This window comes from Mauremys mutica, chromosome 25 (assembly GCF_020497125.1).
Source record: "Mauremys mutica isolate MM-2020 ecotype Southern chromosome 25, ASM2049712v1, whole genome shotgun sequence".
In the NCBI taxonomy this organism is placed as follows: Eukaryota; Metazoa; Chordata; order Testudines; family Geoemydidae; genus Mauremys; species Mauremys mutica.
The window spans coordinates 15,509,161-15,526,912 of NC_059096.1; the positions used below are offsets into that span (position 1 = coordinate 15,509,161).

At 52.1% G+C, this 17,752-nt stretch overlaps 1 protein-coding gene across 1 annotated transcript; it reads right to left on the bottom strand.

Annotated features, from left to right (window-relative positions):
- Window positions 1-794: 794 nt before the first annotated feature.
- Window positions 795-9,034, bottom strand: LOC123356586 (somatotropin). Its single transcript, XM_044999952.1, has 6 exons — window positions 8,907-9,034; window positions 7,396-7,415; window positions 6,256-6,419; window positions 4,927-5,043; window positions 3,891-4,052; window positions 795-1,173 (listed from the first exon to the last, which is right to left on the bottom strand). The coding sequence occupies exons 1-6, from the start codon at window positions 9,032-9,034 to the stop codon at window positions 973-975; spliced, it is 792 nt and encodes a 263-aa protein (XP_044855887.1). The 3' UTR covers window positions 795-972.
- Window positions 9,035-17,752: the final 8,718 nt, after the last annotated feature.

The following is a 17,752-nucleotide window of genomic DNA, read 5'->3' on the forward strand; positions in this document are numbered from 1 at the left end:
AACCACCGCCCGGCTCGGCCAGGCCCCGCCCCGCCTCCAGCCAACCACCGCCCAGCCCGGCCAGGCCCCGCCCCGCCTCCAGCCAAGCACCGCCCGGCTCGGCCAGGCCCCGCCTCGCCTCCAGCCAACCACCGCCCGGCTCGGCCAGGCCCCGCCCCGCCTCCAGCCAACCACCGCCCGGCCCCGCCCCGCCTTCGCCTCCAGCCAACCACCGCCCATCCCGGCCAGGCCCCGCCTTCGCCTCCAGCCAAGCACCGCCCGGCCCCGCCCGGCCCCGCCTCCAGCCAACCACCGCCCGGCCCCGCCCCGCCTCCAGCCAACCACGGACCGGACCCGACCGGCCCCGCCTCGCCTGACCCGGCCTAAGCCCCGCCTCCTGCTCCGCCGGCCCCGCCCGACCCCGGCCCTGGCCCCACGCCCCGCTCGGCCCCGCCCAGCCTCTCGCTGCCCTGGCTGCCCCTCGCGCCGGGGCCGGGCTGACCGGGGCCCCGGGAGCAGGCGCTGTCAGTGGCGGGAAGGGGGGATGCGAGGGGCCGCTCAGCTGCCCGGGCTGCGCCCCGCGTGCCCGGGCTCTAGCCCTGCTCCAGCCGCGTGGCGAGCCCAGCTGAGCTGCCAGCCCCCTCCGGCCTGGGCGCGGTGGGAGAACCCGCCCGTGGGCGCGGGGTGCTGGCTGCTGGCCCGCGGGCGATGGTCCAGCTCGGGAGGAAGCCGGAGGGACAGGCGCACCTAGCAATGAGGGGCCGGCACAGTGCTGGGCTTCTAGCGCCTTTATTCTCTGTAGGCAACGAGGGTTTTCTTTACACAGAGGGAGGAGCCTCATTCGGCGGCCCCTCCGAGGCAGCGCAGCTAGCGGGGGACTATGTGAACTCGCAGGCCCATCAGCCTCGGAGCTGCTCTTAACACAGGGGGTCACGCAGGCAGGAGCACGCTAACCTCGTCGTGCACAGGGGTAAAAGAACAGCGTTTCGGCCATCAAATGGTGCAGTTGCTCTCTCCGAAGCGCCGGCACTTCATCAGTTTCAGGTAGGTCTCCACCTTGTGCAGGTCTTTCTTGAAGCAGGACAACAGGCCGTAGTTTTTTAACAAGGCGTCTTCGTTCCGGAGATTGATGTCAAATTTGTCATAAGTGGGTCTGAGGACTTGAAATCCCCGGAGGCTTCCATCTTCCAGCTCCTGTGGGGACATGGCAGCTTAGATGGGAGGGAACAGCTCTTGGGCCGGCATATCAGAGCCCAGAGGGCTGGGACCATGGAAACAGATGCCAACGTGTCAGCACAGCTCTGCCTCCCAGTCTCAGCACTCCTGAAGAAGGTGCTTTCACAGGCATAGAAAGCCGGAGACAGCATTTAGGCAGGTGGTGTGGAGTGGGCTTAGCACACTTGCATGGGTGCTTTTGGGAGTTAGCACTGGCCTGTGAGAGGGAGTGTACTGGGGAGAGGAGCTGCTGTCAAACCCAGCACGCTCCATCTCATGGGTGAGCTCATCAGCTACCCAGGACAGGCAGCTGGGAGGGAGGGCAGGGGTGAGGTGGAAAGGAGGGGCAGAAGGGAGTAGGTGATGTGGATCGCCCTCTATGAATTTTACCAAAGAGTGCGCAGGATTTCTGTAGACCTTGGGATGGTCCCTTACCTGCTGCTTCCCTCCCCACTTCCATTTTCTTCTTGTGGACTACAAGCACATACAGTATGTTTAAAATCCATGGTTCTCAACCCAGCCCCCTATGTTACAACAGAAGATAGTTTCCCATCTAGCCATAAAGGAGGTGGCTACAGCAGTTCAGAGCTCATGTTCCACTTGTGCACATTCTTTCACATACACATTTTCACAAGTAGAGCAATTATACGTGTGCGGTTGTGGACGTATTAAACTATAGTCTTCAGGAAGAAAGCTGGACAGGGCGCCAGACAAGACACAGTAGAGAGGGGATTGGATGTATGAAACGGGCTGGAGAGACTGCCTAGGTGTCTCAGTAACACAGCTGACATGCATCCGACGAAGTGGGTATTCATCTACGAAAGCTCATGCTCCAAAACATCTGTTAGTCTATAAGGTGCCACAAGACTCTTTGCTGCTTTTACAGCTGACCAAAGCGCTCACTTTGGTGAGCTGGTGAAATAAACCTCTTTTCTCTTTAACACTTTGCAGTCCCAGTGGAGAAATCTTTAGCTGATGTTACCAGGCTCCTACTGCTTCTGACTGAAAAGCTTTGTGCACCAGCTGGAGCTTTTTTTAGCTTTTTTGGCCTGGTAAGCACTGCTTGAAATGGAAACCTGATTATTTGATTGGCTTCTCAGCATTACTCTGCCCAGGAATTGAGTACAAGTGTAAGTGAAACCAGTGGGGTTGCACAGGTGTACGTGGAGTGCTGTTGATGTGTGAGAAGGAAAGAACCCAGCTTGACTCTTAGGGCCAGACTCTTTTAGTTGCCTAAAGATGCAGCTGGATATGTAGGTGCCTAACTCTCATAGGACTCCCAAGACACTTCTGAAAATCCCACTCAGCTGCTGTCTGCATCTTTAGGCACCTAAATATTCTTACAGACCTGGGTTTCAGAGCCCAGGCTGAGTTTGCGGTGCTGGCAGTGTGGGAAAAATCCCCTACCTTTTACTTATAAACTGAGCACACTCGAAATCCCTGAGAGACCATAAACACTTCCACTTTTTAAAAAGCCACTTTTCAGAGTAGAACCACTATAAAGCAGCTGGGCTGAGAAGCATTGATTTTTCCAGGGAAGGGGTGGGATAGATTATCCCTCTTCTTATAAAACTCCATACTCCCAGTGATGGAACACAAATATTTCAGGGCAGAATCCTGCACTCCTTACAGCTTTTTTATATAGTTGTAACGATCAGCTTCAGCAGAGTGTAACACAAGTCTAAGGGCATGGAGAATCGCGTCCCCCAGTGTGAAGTTTAGACCATTTGTGTTCTCCACTGATAGCCTTTCTATAATACATTCTTCTTGTATCAGTGCATCTCGCATGTGGCCACTTGAGCATGGAAATGGCAAAGAAACAGGCAGGTGCAAGCTCATGTCAGTGATTATTTAGGATATACATAGGAATATCAGCAGAATACTGAAAAAAACTAGGCGCCTACCATTGCTGCGGTGGAATTAAGATTGCTTGGGGACACATAAATCTGCCCTTTTTTTTTTTTTACTGCAACTGACAATTTTCTCAACTTCTGTTTTTTCAAAATATTACAGGGCATATTTACATTAACACTGACAAAGTATTTTGTCAAGGGATATAGCAAGCTTTCTTACAGTGCCAATTACAAGACAGAGAGCGCCTCTTAAAATATTGTTTAATGATAGGATAGAATAGAAAGTCTTTTCCAAGCCTATCCTATCCTATTCTATTCTTTATTGGTTTTTATACCACACTTGTCACCATAGTATCTGAAAGCCTTCCAGTACTACAGTAAGCAATGTGACTAGCATATGTCACGTGTTTGTTCATTCATCCTCTCCCAGGGGGAGAAGTGTGTGCAGGGGGGCATTTTGTTTTGATTTTTTTCATTTCTGTATCTGTACACAGTGCACACTCCCTCCCCCCCCCATACCCCCTACCCCAATGGTCAACTTGGTAACAGTGTTGCCAATTTAGTCGTTTTCCAACCCCCCTGTAAATTCAAACACCACCTCTATCATCTTATTTCTTCGGGAAAACACTGGTCTACACATACGTGTTGCCATATGTTTGTTAGAGAAGGAAGGTCAAAGAAATGCACCTTGCATTTGGAGCAGGAAGTGGAGAGGTTTGGGATGGTCCCTAGTCCCTGGGTGAGTTCATTCCACAATCTTGAGCCAGCCCCCAAGAAAGCTCTGTCTGCTGGAGTCCAGGAGAGCAATATGATTCTGTAATCATGTCATATGCTGCTGCTTACCCTCATCAGAGCCTGGATACCTTCTTCTAAGTCCCTCAGTTTTTCATAGACTCTGTCTGAGGTGCCAAACACAAGGCTGTTGGTGAACACCCTGCTTAGGAACTGCACAGGGTTTAACCAGGACTGAATGAGAATCAGTGAAAACCGAAGCAGCTCCATGTCCTGAAATGAAAATAAATTGAGGTCAGAGCTCTGCAGGAAAGGTGTCGTCTAAGTAACAGGCATGTGCTTTCCATTCTGAAACAGAATGTGACTGAAAGGAACTCTGGAGCACTGATTTGCTTAAACTGAGATAAAGCCATAAGTGATCTGGGGAGCCTCACCCAGAAATTCTCTTCTGTGTGGACAATATACTGTCCAAGCCTTCCCGATGTGTGATTTGTTACAGTTTATACCACAGCTGAAAACAAAGCCTGTCCTCTCCCTATGCAATACCCTTCAAGGTCATGCATGGTGAAAAGGGCGATGCAAAGAGCAGTGTCTCTTATAAAGCACCTTTCATCCCAGAGCATTTTGCACACCAGAATTGCTCCACCCCCAAAGGAGGTGGAATGTGGCATCTATCTAAGAGCTACACTACATGACAGCTTGGGACAGGAAGTGAGGAATCCTGATGATTCTACAAGGGAAGTTTAAAGAGACAGACTGGAATTCTCCAAACTGGAATTTGGCCAGGACACCCGGAACAACTCCTGCTCGGAAAAAGGCCACAGGATGGTTAATGAACACAAGTGGCCTCTTGCTTTTATCTCCCGTTGGGAAGTTAGCAACCTCCCCTGAGTACCATGCTGGGGCACTGCATTTAGTGTTGTCTTTGATAGAATGCGCAGTTGACTACTTCATGGGTAGCCTGAACTTTGATCCTCAGGGGTCTCCTCTTCAGGTGCTGTCCAGGCCCCGCCCAGTTTAGCTTAGCACATCATGCTTAGCTGTAGTTTTACTGTGCAGGCACTCAGGCGCTACCTCAGACAATGTGGAGTCCCACTGGAAACCCTCTTTTCAGAAGCAGCTCTGCTGCCAGTTGAAGAGAACTTACTGATTTCTGCTGGGCATCATCTTTTCCTGTGGGAGCAGGAATGGTTTCTGAATAACAAAATGCTGATTGGGAAATTTTGTTGGAATGCCTCTGCTCCTCTGGAATATAGGTCCGTTCCTGTGAAAACATCCCAAACACACTGAGAACTGCCCTTTCTAGTACCCTGGGAAGGGGCCTGGGACCCTTCTCCCCAGGCTGAACCGAAGAGTTACTGTTAACAAGACAGGAAAATGAAACAAAAAGTGACAGATGCTGTGAAGGGCTGGCAGATGGGAAATGGCATGCAATTCCAGTGGTGAGCCAGCATGTTGGCGAGGTTACTAAGGCTAAAGATCAGCCTCTGACTAGGTCTGTGCTATGAAATAACACATGCAATATTCAGTTTAGCTTCTCAGAGGAAGGACGTAATCTGTTCATAGGCGCTGACTCCATGGGTGCTCTGGGGCTGGAGCACCCACGGGGAAAAATTGGTGGGTGCTTAGCACCCACCAGCAGCTCCCTGGCCCGTTCCAGCTCGCCTCCGCTCTGCCTCCTCCCTGGGGTGCGTCGCTGCATCCAGCTTCTCTCCACTCCCTTCAAGCACTTGTGCTGCAAAACAGCTGATTCGCAGCAAGCCTGGGAGGGGGAATGCAGCGCACTTGGGGAAGAGGCGGGGCCAGGGCAGGGATTTGGGGAAGGGGTCCAATAGGGGCAGGGAGGGGGCAGAGTTGGGGCAGGGACTTTGGGGAAGGGGTTGGAATGGGGGTGGGGTAGGGGCGGGGCCAGGGGTGGGGGGAGGGCGCCAGGGAAAGTTGGCCCCTATGAGCCCGTTTGTATTGCTGCTGTAGCAGAAAACCAGACGATTTTGGAAAGCCGAAGTTCTGCCAGCTCCATATGTAAATTATACCCTCTTTGGACACAGTAAGTCTTGTAAAGATGTGTCATCCCCCATGGCTTGCAGGGGCGCTGATGCCAGGTTCCCCTCAGTGAAGGTGGCTGAGCCACTGGGCTTTGGAAGGTGAACTGTAATGCCGGTCACCATGAGGGGACAAGGAAATGTGGAGAGTGAGAAGGAGAGTGGGGGGGGTGGGGAGGGCAGGGAAATGGGAGGAAGAGGGAGGGGACTGGGGTGCAGGAAGGAGACTAAAGGTGGTTGCTGGGAAAGGTGGGGAGACGGTGGAAGACATGAGGGTTGTACGGGAATATGGAGATTGGGATAGAAATGAGTTTGGAACCCCTGCCCGGCATTGGGGAGAACTCCACAAACGGAACATGTCTGTGTTTGTGGGGGAAGATTATCCCATTTTCAAATAACATGGGAGTCCAATGGCACGACCCCGTGATACTTACAAACTCTTTGTATGTGTCAGCAGCCAGCAGGTGGAGGTGCTGGGCCCTCAGCACGGCATTGGCAAACAGACTGGAGAGGGGCATGGCAGGGAAGGCTGCTGCCCCCCGTGGCCACTGCAGCCCCAGGATGATTGCAACAAAGAGCAGAGGAGAAAAATATGACCCTGCAAAAGAAAGGAGCGGTGTCAGTAATCCTGGGGGCAGTGGCCTAATTACTGTTGGGGGTGGGTGGGGGGAGGCTACAATGAAGCCCCTTCCATCCCCTTTGCTCTTTCCAGGGCTGGCCCACAGGGAAAGCTGATGGGGGGGGGGGTTCAAAGGAGCAGCTGGTGACTGCTTCATACATTATAGACCATCCTGATTATCTTTTTTCACCTCCTGTATAGCACAGGCCAGACAGTCTCAACCTGCATCACACCCAGAACTTCCAATTGAGCTCGAGAGTCTCTCTCCAAAAGACATCCAGTCCTGACTGACAGCAAGTGCCGGAGAATCCCCCACGTCCCTGAATAAGCTGTTCCCATGATTAATTACCCTTGCCGTTACAAATGCGCTCCTTATTCCAGCTTCAGCTTCCATCCATTGGCTCTTGTTCTGCCTTGTCTGCTGGATTAAAGAGCCCTCTATGATCAGAAATCTTCACCTCCTGGAGGTCCTTACAGATCAGGATCAAGTCACCTTTTTAGCTTTCTCTTGGACAATTAACAGGCTGAGTCTTTCACTGAGAGGCCGGTCAATTTTGCCCTCACAGTTTGTGTTACTTAGACACCTGAGTCATTGATTATTCCACGTATTATGGCCATAGATGTCTGGGTGATCTAAATCGTGTGCAAATAACTGCAGGAGCAAAATAGCAGGCAGTTATTTGTAGCCTTCGTTTCCATCCCCAAAACCTGTCCATGCTGCTTTGTACCCTGGGGTTCCAGTCTGCCAGGTTGCATGAGGCATTGTTTTTAGCCCTGAGGTCTTGAGAGAGGAGCCTCGAAAAGCAGCTCAGAACTGAAGTGGAGTGATAAAGGCATAGTCAGAATAACGGGATGCCTGAGTTCTGATATCTTGTGAACCACCATAGAGCACCTTCTCTGCCACTACTGCTGAGCTTTCCCAAGGGGGAATCACAGTAGTGTCTGTCAGTCATACCTTTGAAACTGTCACAGGCTCTTCAAACCAGACAAAACCACAGACCGTCACAAACCATTTCCCAGAGAGGCCTCTCAGCATCCCAACAGGCTGAGCTACTCTGCTGATCAGAGCAATGCAGTGCCACGGAAAGCCGGCAACTCTCCCTGTATCTGAGATCAGCCGGCATCTGAACGCAGAGGTCCCCAGCCCAGACAAAGTGTATATGGCTTGAGAAAGGCGATAAAACTTGAAAAGCGGGGGTGAGGCAGGGCACAGCTAAGGGCCGAGCCAGACCAGCAGATTAATGAACACAAGGTGTCACTGAGCTCAGAACAAAGAACACTTGGAATCGGAGTAAATACGTGTTGCTAATGAAAAGGGGAAAACGAGTGTCTCTTCCGAGACTGCCAGGTTTGCTCTCTTGGCACATGTGAAGCAGGTTTAACCCTTAGGAGCCTGAAGAGGAGTTTAAGGTGAGAGAGAGGAGTGGAGCAAATGAGTCTCAGTCTTCTGCAGTCTCCCTCCCCCTTCCCCTTTCACTCCCCTTCCTTGAATGAGAGCACCTCCCCCCCGCCCTGCCCCGCCCCCAGGAGCTGAGGAAGGGAAGAGAGCCTCTGAGAGCCTCCTCACCCCACCTGCCAGACTACCATGGAGCCAGGCAGTATTTATCCCAGGTGATGCTGACCTCCTGCAGCTGCAGGGCTGGGGATCAGTGAGGGGTGGAGCAAGGCTCCTTTGCAGCAGGGGTGTGGATGTGCTAGATGGGGCAGCTATGCCCTATTGCTCCAGCACCACTGAACATACCCACATGCCCCAGCAAACCAGCTGTTTTATTATCTGTCATGGTCCAGGACCTCCTTGTGCTAGGCACTGTACAAACACAGCAGAGATCCCTGCCCCAACAAGCTTACAACCCCCTCTACATTGGCCACCCTTAGGATTAGTGCAATGGAGCTGAGCTTTAAAAACCATAACTTAGAACTTCCCAACTTTTGTGTGATTAAAATGATAACCTCCCTATTGCTTAGGAACACAGAAATCACCAGGCTGGATCAGACCTGAGGCCCCTCTAGTCCAGTATCCTGGCTCTAACACTGCCCAGCACCAGCTGCTTCAGAGGAAGGTGCAAGGACCCTGCATTAGCAGGCATGAAATAATCTGCCCTCACATATAGGTCCTGGCCTCTAATAGTTAGAGAGTGGCTTAAGCCCTGGAGCAGCAGATTTAATATGCCTTCATAATAGAGGTTATAACTCTAGATATTCCTGTGTCCATAGAAATGTCCAATCCCCTTTTAAAATTGCTAAATTCTTGGCCTCCACATCTTCCTGTGGCAGTGAGTTCCACAAGCTAATTACGCATTGTGTGAAAACATATTTCCTTTATCGGGTTTGAATGTCCCATCTTTTACCACAGACATTGAGTTTACACTGCACACGGCAATACTGTCCTTTCTCTGCACTGCGTCCCACTATCCTGAGCCTGCACTGATGTTCACAGTACTTTACAATTCAGATATAAAAAGGTACCTGAAGCCATTTCTCTTTGGTAAGTTGCAGTTGCTCAGGTGCTGTTTGAAGCTGGATGTTTCTAGGCTGGTAGTGGGAACCTTTGAACCATTCTTATATACTGGGGTATCGTCGTAATATTTATGCATGTTTCCATGAACGTGAGACACCATTCCCCCCTGCCATATTGGTCTATGCATAAATGCACAGGTGTTCACAATGGTGTTACCTACTCAGAACTGTATTATACATAAATGTAAAATGTATCACGGATGTTTGCCTAGTGCTAAATTTAGCACTGAATGATCCCCCTATGTTCTGTTTATTGTAAATAGAGGTCATCTAGCAGAGATGTTCATCCCCAATTTCAGCAACCACTGAGTAACTCATCCTCCACATTGTTCACTGTGCCATGTAGAAAATGCACCTCCTCCTAGCTGGATGGGGCAAACCTTGCTCTGCCCTGACAGGGACAGCTGATCGCTCAGGGAGGCCTTGAGAAGAAGCAAATGGGATACTTTGCAGTATTTGTTGCTTAGGACAACAATGTCAGCCGCTCTTCAGAGCAGAATGACTGTGCATTAAAACATGGGCAGTGACGGATGGAGGGACAGATCCAGCAAAAGGGCCCCCACTCCCCCCCCCATGTGCTTGTCTATTGTCCGCCCTTTACATTGCAAAACCAGATCCAAACCCTATTCGTTAGGCCCCTGGTATTCTAAAGCACTTTAGAGTTCTGTTACAAAGCCCTGGATTTATGTAGCGGAGCTGCATTGAGTTTCACTGCAAACGGGGAATTCTGTTTTATTCTCTATCAGTTCTAATACTGTGCTCATCACCATTGTATCTGAGGATCTTCCAGTAGTGCATGAAATGACATGGCTAACATCTGTCATGTACTGTTTGTTCATTAATGATCTGGAGGATGGCATGAATTGCACCCTCAGCAAGTTTGCAGGTGACACTAAACTGGGCAGAGTGGTAGATACGCTGGAGGGTAGGGATAGGATACAGAGGGATCTAGACAAATTAGAGAATTGGGCCAAAAGAAATGTGATGAGATTCAACAAGGACAAGTGCAGAGACCTGCACTTAGGACAGAAGAATCTCACGAACTGCTACAGACTAGGGACCGAGTGGCTAGGCAGCAGTTCTGCAGAAAAGGACCTAGGGGTTACAGTGGACGAGAAGCTGGATATGAATCAACAGTGTGCCCTTGTTGCCAAGAAGGCTAATGGCATTTTGGGTTGTATAAGTTGGGGCATTGCCAGCAGATCGAGGGACGTGATCATTCCCCTCTATTCGACATTGGTGAGGCCTCATCTGGAGTACTGTGTCCAGTTTTGGGCCCCACACTGCAAGAAGGATGTGGAAAAATTGGAAAGAGTCTAGTGGAGGGCAAAAAAATGATTAGGGGGCTGGAGCACATGACTTATGAGGAGAGGCTGAGGGAACTGGGATTGTTTAGTCTGCAGAAGAGAAGAATGAGGGGGGATTTGTTAGCTGCTTTCAACTACCTGAAAGGGGGTTCCAAAGAGGATGGATCTGGAGAGGTGGGGGGGTGTTAGAAGGTCTGCATGGCAGTCACCGCCTCTTGCCACCCTTTTCTTGGTCTCTGCTGCAGGCCTCCTGCCCCTATCTTCCCTGCTTCTGGCCATTGAACTGGGGCCCTTCTCATGGCATTCCTATGCAATGTTCTGGGCCCATCAGACACTGCTGATGAAAGCACCGAGGGCCATCTAGCTTGGTCTGCACCTCTACATGTGATCCAACTCTCCTTTGGGCTCATTGTCCAGGGCAAGCAGCCCCCCCGCCCCCCGGGTGCTGGATCCAGGGATGCAAGGTTTGATGTAGGCTCGTTAATAAACACACTGTTGGGAGGACGAGCGTGGTGTGTTCCTGGAAGCCACTCGGTGTTTGTATCCTGTAGGCGCGACAACGTCAGAGAGTAAATGTCAGGTTCCTGGGCAGGGAGAGCACTGGATCTTGCTGCTACCACGTATCTGGTAACTGAGGAGCCAGCAGCATCTGGGGGTGTTTTTCTCCTGCCACTCCAGAATGTGTTTGAAGATGTCAGGCTGTGTCAGGTGCACACAGGAGGTGCCCTGCCCAGCAGTCAGGGACTGGGGGAGAGGGAATCCTCTGGGCATAGCGGTGTGTGGATGGCACTTCACGCAGTGGGGGTCACTCGGCGGCAGTGTACCGAAAACACACCACCAAGGCAGCCACCTGCATTACAAGGACATTCTGTAGGTTGCTCAGTCAAGAACTTTGGAAGTGCCAGATTGACGCAACCTTCATTCTTCCGCCTTGTGCGTGCGACCTGGCTATTGAACGAGGCAGGGGTGCGATGGGAAACCCGTGTGTGGACATGAAATCAGAGACTGTACCTGATGTGTGTCCCCAAAGGGCTGCCCAAGCAACCAGAAGGTGTACAGCTGGCATTTCCAAACTTGTGAGCACCCGAAATAACTGGCTTGTAACGGCAATTTACTGCAGGCAATATCCTAGGGGGGGTTTATGAAGAAAAACCAGATTCTGTTATGCACAGTGGTGATGAGCCCCTCACTGTGCATCAGCAGTAGAGTTTTAACCCTGAGCCATCAGCATTTCAGCACAGATTGCTCACCCTGGGGCTACAGGATTCTGTTATCTGGGGCCAGGCAAGGCGTGGGGCCAGGTGCCGGTTGATTGGTTGGGGGTGCGGGGGAGCTGGCTCACTGTGCTCTCTGTCTCCCTCGACTTCCAGAACTGGGGGAACTCCATACCCTCGTGTTATCCCAAGAGGGTGGGAATGGGCCACTGGGGCCAAGGGCTCGGTCCTGGGGAGGTTTCCAGTCCTGCTCTCTCTCCATCCTCAGCACAGCAGCTAGTCTGGCAGCTCTCAGCTGTGCCCAGCCCAGCACATGCTGCTGCTGCTGCTTTGGATGCATGTGGATTTAGTTCTTATTTTGGCAGGGTGCCAAAAATTTCCTGAGAAATGGCTGATTTCCCATTTATATCTCAGCAATAGCGGAACAGGATTTTATGAAACAAAGAAGAGGCACTTCACTAGCCCAAGGCTGTCCCCCTGGCTGAGTATCAAGGACCTGCTGCGAACAACAAAGGTGGGAGAGCTCAAAGAAGAGGCGACAAGAATCCTTTCTGATGGAAAGTAATCGGCAACCCAAATATAGGGACTGCTGCCAGCTCTTGCCGTTTGCATGAGTCTCATGTTGTTTGGTGTTTTTCTTAAAGCCTCAGGTCCAGGAATGATGTAAGCACATGAGACTCTCATTGAAACCCCCTTCCAGAACCGGAGAAAAGGTTGAAAACATGGCCCCTAAGGGCTCCACAATCAAGGTGAAGATGGGGAACGCCACATTCATTGCTTATGAAAAATCTCATGATTTGTAAGGCATCCTCGGGTGCTTTGAATGCCTGGAGTTAGTGACCCTGAGGCAGGTTCTGTGCCACCTGCTCTCCCCGCTTCAGGGAGAGTGTGTCTGGGCCGGGGATGGGCGAGATGCCCTAACTGGTCCTGGGCTGTTTTGGCCCCTGCTGGCCCAAGTTGGGGGGAAGCAGGCAGGTGACTGCTCTTCGTCTCTTCCCCCAGCTATGCTGTGCTGCACACACAGGATGTGCTGCACACACAGGATGTGCTGCAGTTTCTTTCTGTTTCCTGCCTGTGGAAGGGACAGCGTTAGCCCTGCTCTGTGAAACAACAGGAAAGAAACGGTTTGGGTTCAGTGAATCGCAGGAAACAAGCCCAGCACATGAAGCAACTGTCAGCATGAAATCCCTCTCACATCCTTCCAACCTGCCCTCAACACTAGAGCACACTGGTGGGTGGGGGTGCAGTGTATTTGTGTGACAGTAGCAACTAGAGCCCCCCACCCCCCCCGGGATCAGGGCCCACTGGGCTGGGGGCCGTGCACACACAGGAAGAGTCAGCCCTTGCCCCAGGTTGCTTACAGTCAGCAGGTGGGGAGCGGGCAGCGAGATATTTGCAGTGAGGGTGAATGGCAAAGGCCATGCCGGGGCCATGTACACTCACTGCAAGGGCAGGTCTGCGCTGCAAAGAGAGCTGCTGTGTATTTAACTTGGGTTAGCTGGCCCAGGTCAAAATAGAAGTGAAGACTTGGCAACTTGGCTTTTAACCCAGGTTAGCAGCTCGAGCCATAGCCTGTGGGGCAGCCTGGTGCTGAACTTGAGCCAGAAGTGAGTGGCTGCAGCCTCACTGCTGTCCTACCCTGCGTTAGCTAATCCCAGGTAACACACCCTTTGAGCCTGGGAGAGGTGCGAAGGGGCCTGCTCATTAATGAGTCTCTGGCCCCACCAGTCTGAAGGAAAGACTGAGGGAAGCCTGCGGAGGTGAGGAAGGGTTGGGCTGGGTGAGTACTGTCACATCCACACCGGGAAGCTCCCATTCAGGTGAAGAGCACCCCAGTTCAGTGTAGCTTTCCCAGGGAAACCAATGGCTCCAGGATGCCCTCAATGCAAAGTGAGCAAAGGGTTCACACCAGCCTTGCTGAGTCTGATTCTAAAATGACAGTCGGGGGCACAGACAAGGCCTGAGGGAGTCAGGTACCCAATCCCGTTGCCCTGCCCTGTGTGCCTAACTCCCTTGGGGTCCTTGTAAATCCCAGGCTGGACTCCGAGAGAAAGAATTTGCCTATCCGTAAGTGACTTGTGGTATTTACATGCTACATTACAGAATCAGTCAGTGCTCAATTACTGGGTTTGTGAACCAGTGACTGTTTAATTACAACAAATTACTGACTAATTCAGCTATAGTGTTAAAACAATGCTGAGAAGTTCTGATACTGCCTCTCCCCAATCCTTGGGCATCACACAGATAGGGTGACCAGACAGCAAATACAAAAAATCGGGACGGGGTGGGGGGTACTAGGAGCCTATATAAGAAAAAGACCCAAAAATCGGGACTGTCTCTATAAAATCAGGACATCTGATCACCCTACACACAGAGCAGGGACCCTCCTCTCCCCCCACCCGCCCGCATTGCACAGAGCACTCCTCCCCCATCCTTGGGCATCGCACACAGCACTCTGTACCCAAAACACCCTGGCACCCCCATATTTATCATGGTGCTATGATTATGATATATTTGGTACAGAGTCTGCCTTGTGAGGTATCATTCTAAAAGTCTTGATCTGTTGAACATTAATAATATCCTGTTGGATTGTATGCACTATCAGTGTATGTGAAGTTATGAAGTTTTGCTACGTGTGTGTTACTGAAATATGGTGTAAGGTTGGGAACAGCCACAACCAATCTTTCAGGTACAATAATGGAACAACCAGATACTGCTGATGGCCCATTAAGGAGACTCCACACTACCAAGGACTATCACAGGATCTGTGTACAATGAAAACCTCTCAGCGATAGCACATCAACAATGGACACCGCTTGACTCACATCCTAGCAAAAGATCTATAGCTCCTCCTATAAAGGAGGGAAAACAACATAAGCACGTGGCCTCCCACTCCTCTCGCACAACTCAACACCTGGAAACACCTCTGGAGGACAAAGACTGAATGAGGGAGGTGGTCCCAGGCTGGAAAGGAGAATCCCAGCCTGTGTATTCAGGAACTATACCATCTACCAGGGTGAGACACTGCTTGATTCAAATCCTGTCTAGTTTATAGAACTCAGATTGTGGTTTTAATTTCATTTCTTAGGTAACTAACTTTGATCTGTACATTTATTACTTACAATCACTTAAAATCTATCTTCCTGTAGCTAATAAACCTGGTTTGTATCTTACTTAAAACAATGTGTTTCAGTTGAGGTGCCTGAGGAATCTCCTCTGTGTACAAAAGCTGGTGCACATCCGCTTGCTTTGTTAGAAGTGGCGGACTGGGAAATAAACGTGCACTGGCCAGGCTTCTGACCAGGTGTGGGGTCCTATGCGGGGAGCTTGGAGAATTGGCTGGAGCCTCTCTAGTGTTGGTTCATGAGTGGCTAGGAGATGATTCATGTAACTCAGCTGGTTGTGTCCCTGCCTGTGGATGGCTGTGCAAGTGCAGGACCTGGAGAGGATTGTCACAGCATCACAGTGTGAGAGGGGGCTCAGCAGTACCCCAGTTCTAGATTGCACCCCGAGGAACCCATCACACCTGTCCCCTCCCGCACCCCAGGCACACAGCAGGGACCCTCCCCTCCCCCAACCCGGGCACTGCATAGAGCAGGAACCCACCCCTCCCCCACCACTGGGTATCACACATGCCAGGGTGCTGTTTGATCCACTTTGGCACAGTGTAGCCATGGTGTGAGGAGGGGTCACACTAGGGCTGGGTCAAGCCTGTTCCTCTCATGTCTCAGTATCCCAGATCTGTGGGTACCTTATCATGGCATGTGTGAATGTGGGGCCATTGCAGCCCCGAGGTTTCCACTCTGCCATTGCATCTTGTCTGGGGAGAGTGCCCCTTTCTCTGGCTGCTGCTGCCGTCCCTGCAGCCGGCTCAGCGATCCCAGCTGGGTAATGGGGCTGGGGTAGGCCCTGAATGACAAACTCTCCACCCCCTGCTCTCCAAGCAGACATTGTGCTGGGAAAGCCCCGAGGCAAATGCTGTGGGCACGGCTGGGGCCTGACTCTCAGGGGTGCTGGCACTGAAGGTGTGAGCTGGCCTCAGTCAGGACCGGCTTCAGGCACTAGTGAAGGAAGCAGGTGATTGGGGTGGCCAATACAAAGAGGGGGCACTCCGTTCAGTATCGGGGCCGCACCTCCGGCTCTTCGGTGGTAATTCGGCAGCGGGTCTCTTAGTCCCTCTCTCCCTCTTTGAGCTGCCGCCTCAGTGCTGCCAGAGAGGAAGAGAGAGAGTGAAGAACCCACCACCGAAGTGCCGCCAAAGAATGAAGCGGTGCAATTGAGCTGCCGCCAAAGTGCTGCCGATCACCGTGGGGTTTTTGTTTGTTTGTTTGTTTTGCCGCTTGGCGCAGCAGAAAAGCTGGAGCCGGTCCTGGGCTCAGTGGCTACATCTGCACTGCAGCTGGGCATGTGCCTCTCACACCAGGCAGACAGACACATGCTAGCTCCACTCAAGCTAGCATGTTAACAATAGCAGCGTGGCCATCGCAGCTGGGAGCCGGATGGGCTAGTCACCAGAGCTCAGAGCTGGGGGATCAGGAGGGCTTGTACTTGGATGACTGGTCACGTCACTGCCTGGGACACAACGGCCACACTTCTGTTTTTAATTCTAACGCCAACAGAGCTAGCACACATCTGTCTGTCCAGGCTGGGAGCTCGGAGCGCTCAGCACTCTGCGAAGCAGGTCCTGGCTGGCCGACTCTGTTTGCTAATGGCTTTATACTTGCTTCTCTGGCAGATGTTCTCGGGCTGGTAGATCTTAGGGCCATGCAGGTGGAAGCAAAGGCAGAATGTGGCCCCTGTGTCTGAGGGGGGAGAGTTACACACTGTTGTTGTGGGCAGCTGCTGACGTATTGGGTACAGGCGCAATTACGCTTGTTTGCATGTTATTGTTCCGGTAATATAAAATCTGTGCTCCAGAAATAAGACATCGTCCACCCATCTGCCAGAAGCCCCGTTCCGTGGAAACTGGATACTGTGTCAGCAGCTTCGCCTGCGCTGAATTTGGAAAGTGCTGGGTAAATCCAAGAGAGGAGTGTGTGCATGGGACCATCCGGCCAGGACCCTTTCAGCGGTGAGCGGTAATGACACACTGTGGCTGTGTAAAGGGCCTGATGCTTTAGCCAAAGCTGCCTAATGTCACCCTCGGTCTCTCATGCCTTGTGAGCCGGACTTTCCATCGCGTGACCTCCCCAGGCTGAAAATAAACTCACCGACGCGGAGGCCAGTTTTTGGTCAGTTCTGCAGGCAAGGGTTGTGGAAATTGTGGCTGCATCTCCTGGACACTGCCTCCTCACATGTTCACGATCACATAGCATCTCTGGGACAGCCACGTAGCAATGGCTGCTTAGCAAAGGGTGCTTAGCTCCCTTCAGTGAAACCAGGCACAAGCTTCTTAATCCGCAGCTCTTTGGATTCCTCAGAGCCACAGTGAGGTATTGGCTGTGGGTGGACGTGCGCCGCTGGTGAGAAAACACAGCTGAGAATTTCCAGGCTGCCTCCAAATCCTACAGCTCCTTCCTGCGGATCCTCCCGAAGAGCAACCCTTTCCTGTGCCGTGGCTAGAATGCTTGGCAGCTTCCTCTCCACCACCCTGGCACCTGCCTGGTCCTCATACGGCCCATTCTGCTGCAATCACCTTCCTGTCCCATTGCCCTGGCTGTGTCACACCCCTTCGTGCAACCCCCACTAGCTCCCCCTCGATCCATGCGTCTCACACACAAACTTCTGGGCCTTACTTGTAAGGCCCTGCACAGCTTTGCCCTTCCCTCTGCTTGTGTAAAATGTCATCTCTTGCCACCTTCCACCTCATCTACTTCCTTTGCTCTTCCACCAACACCAGCTGCTTCCTTGATGTGCCCATTGGCACTTCTGCAGCCTCTTCTGCGCTGCCCCTTGTGCAGGAAGCAACATCCCTGAACAGATCTCACAAGCCCCTGCCGTATCTCCCTTCAGATCCCTCCTCACTGCTGCTGGCAGCTGATGGTAAATGGGCCCCCAGGGTTGGCAGGCGACCAGCAAAAGATTGTATATTCTGATGACTGACCCCCCCGCCCTGTCCCAGGTCAGTGGTTTGGTCCATTTATTTCTTGTGTCTCGTCGTTCTTTGGGGCAGGCACTATCCTTTCCAAGTGTCAGTACAGCGCCTAGTTCAACGAGGCCTTGATCCTGGCCATGGCTGCTGGGCGCTGCATGAATACAAGGCCGTGCTACAGACATCCCGGCTCACCCTGGCAGCAAAAGCCAGCACCCCCTTCCCAGCCAGCCCCTCCGAAAT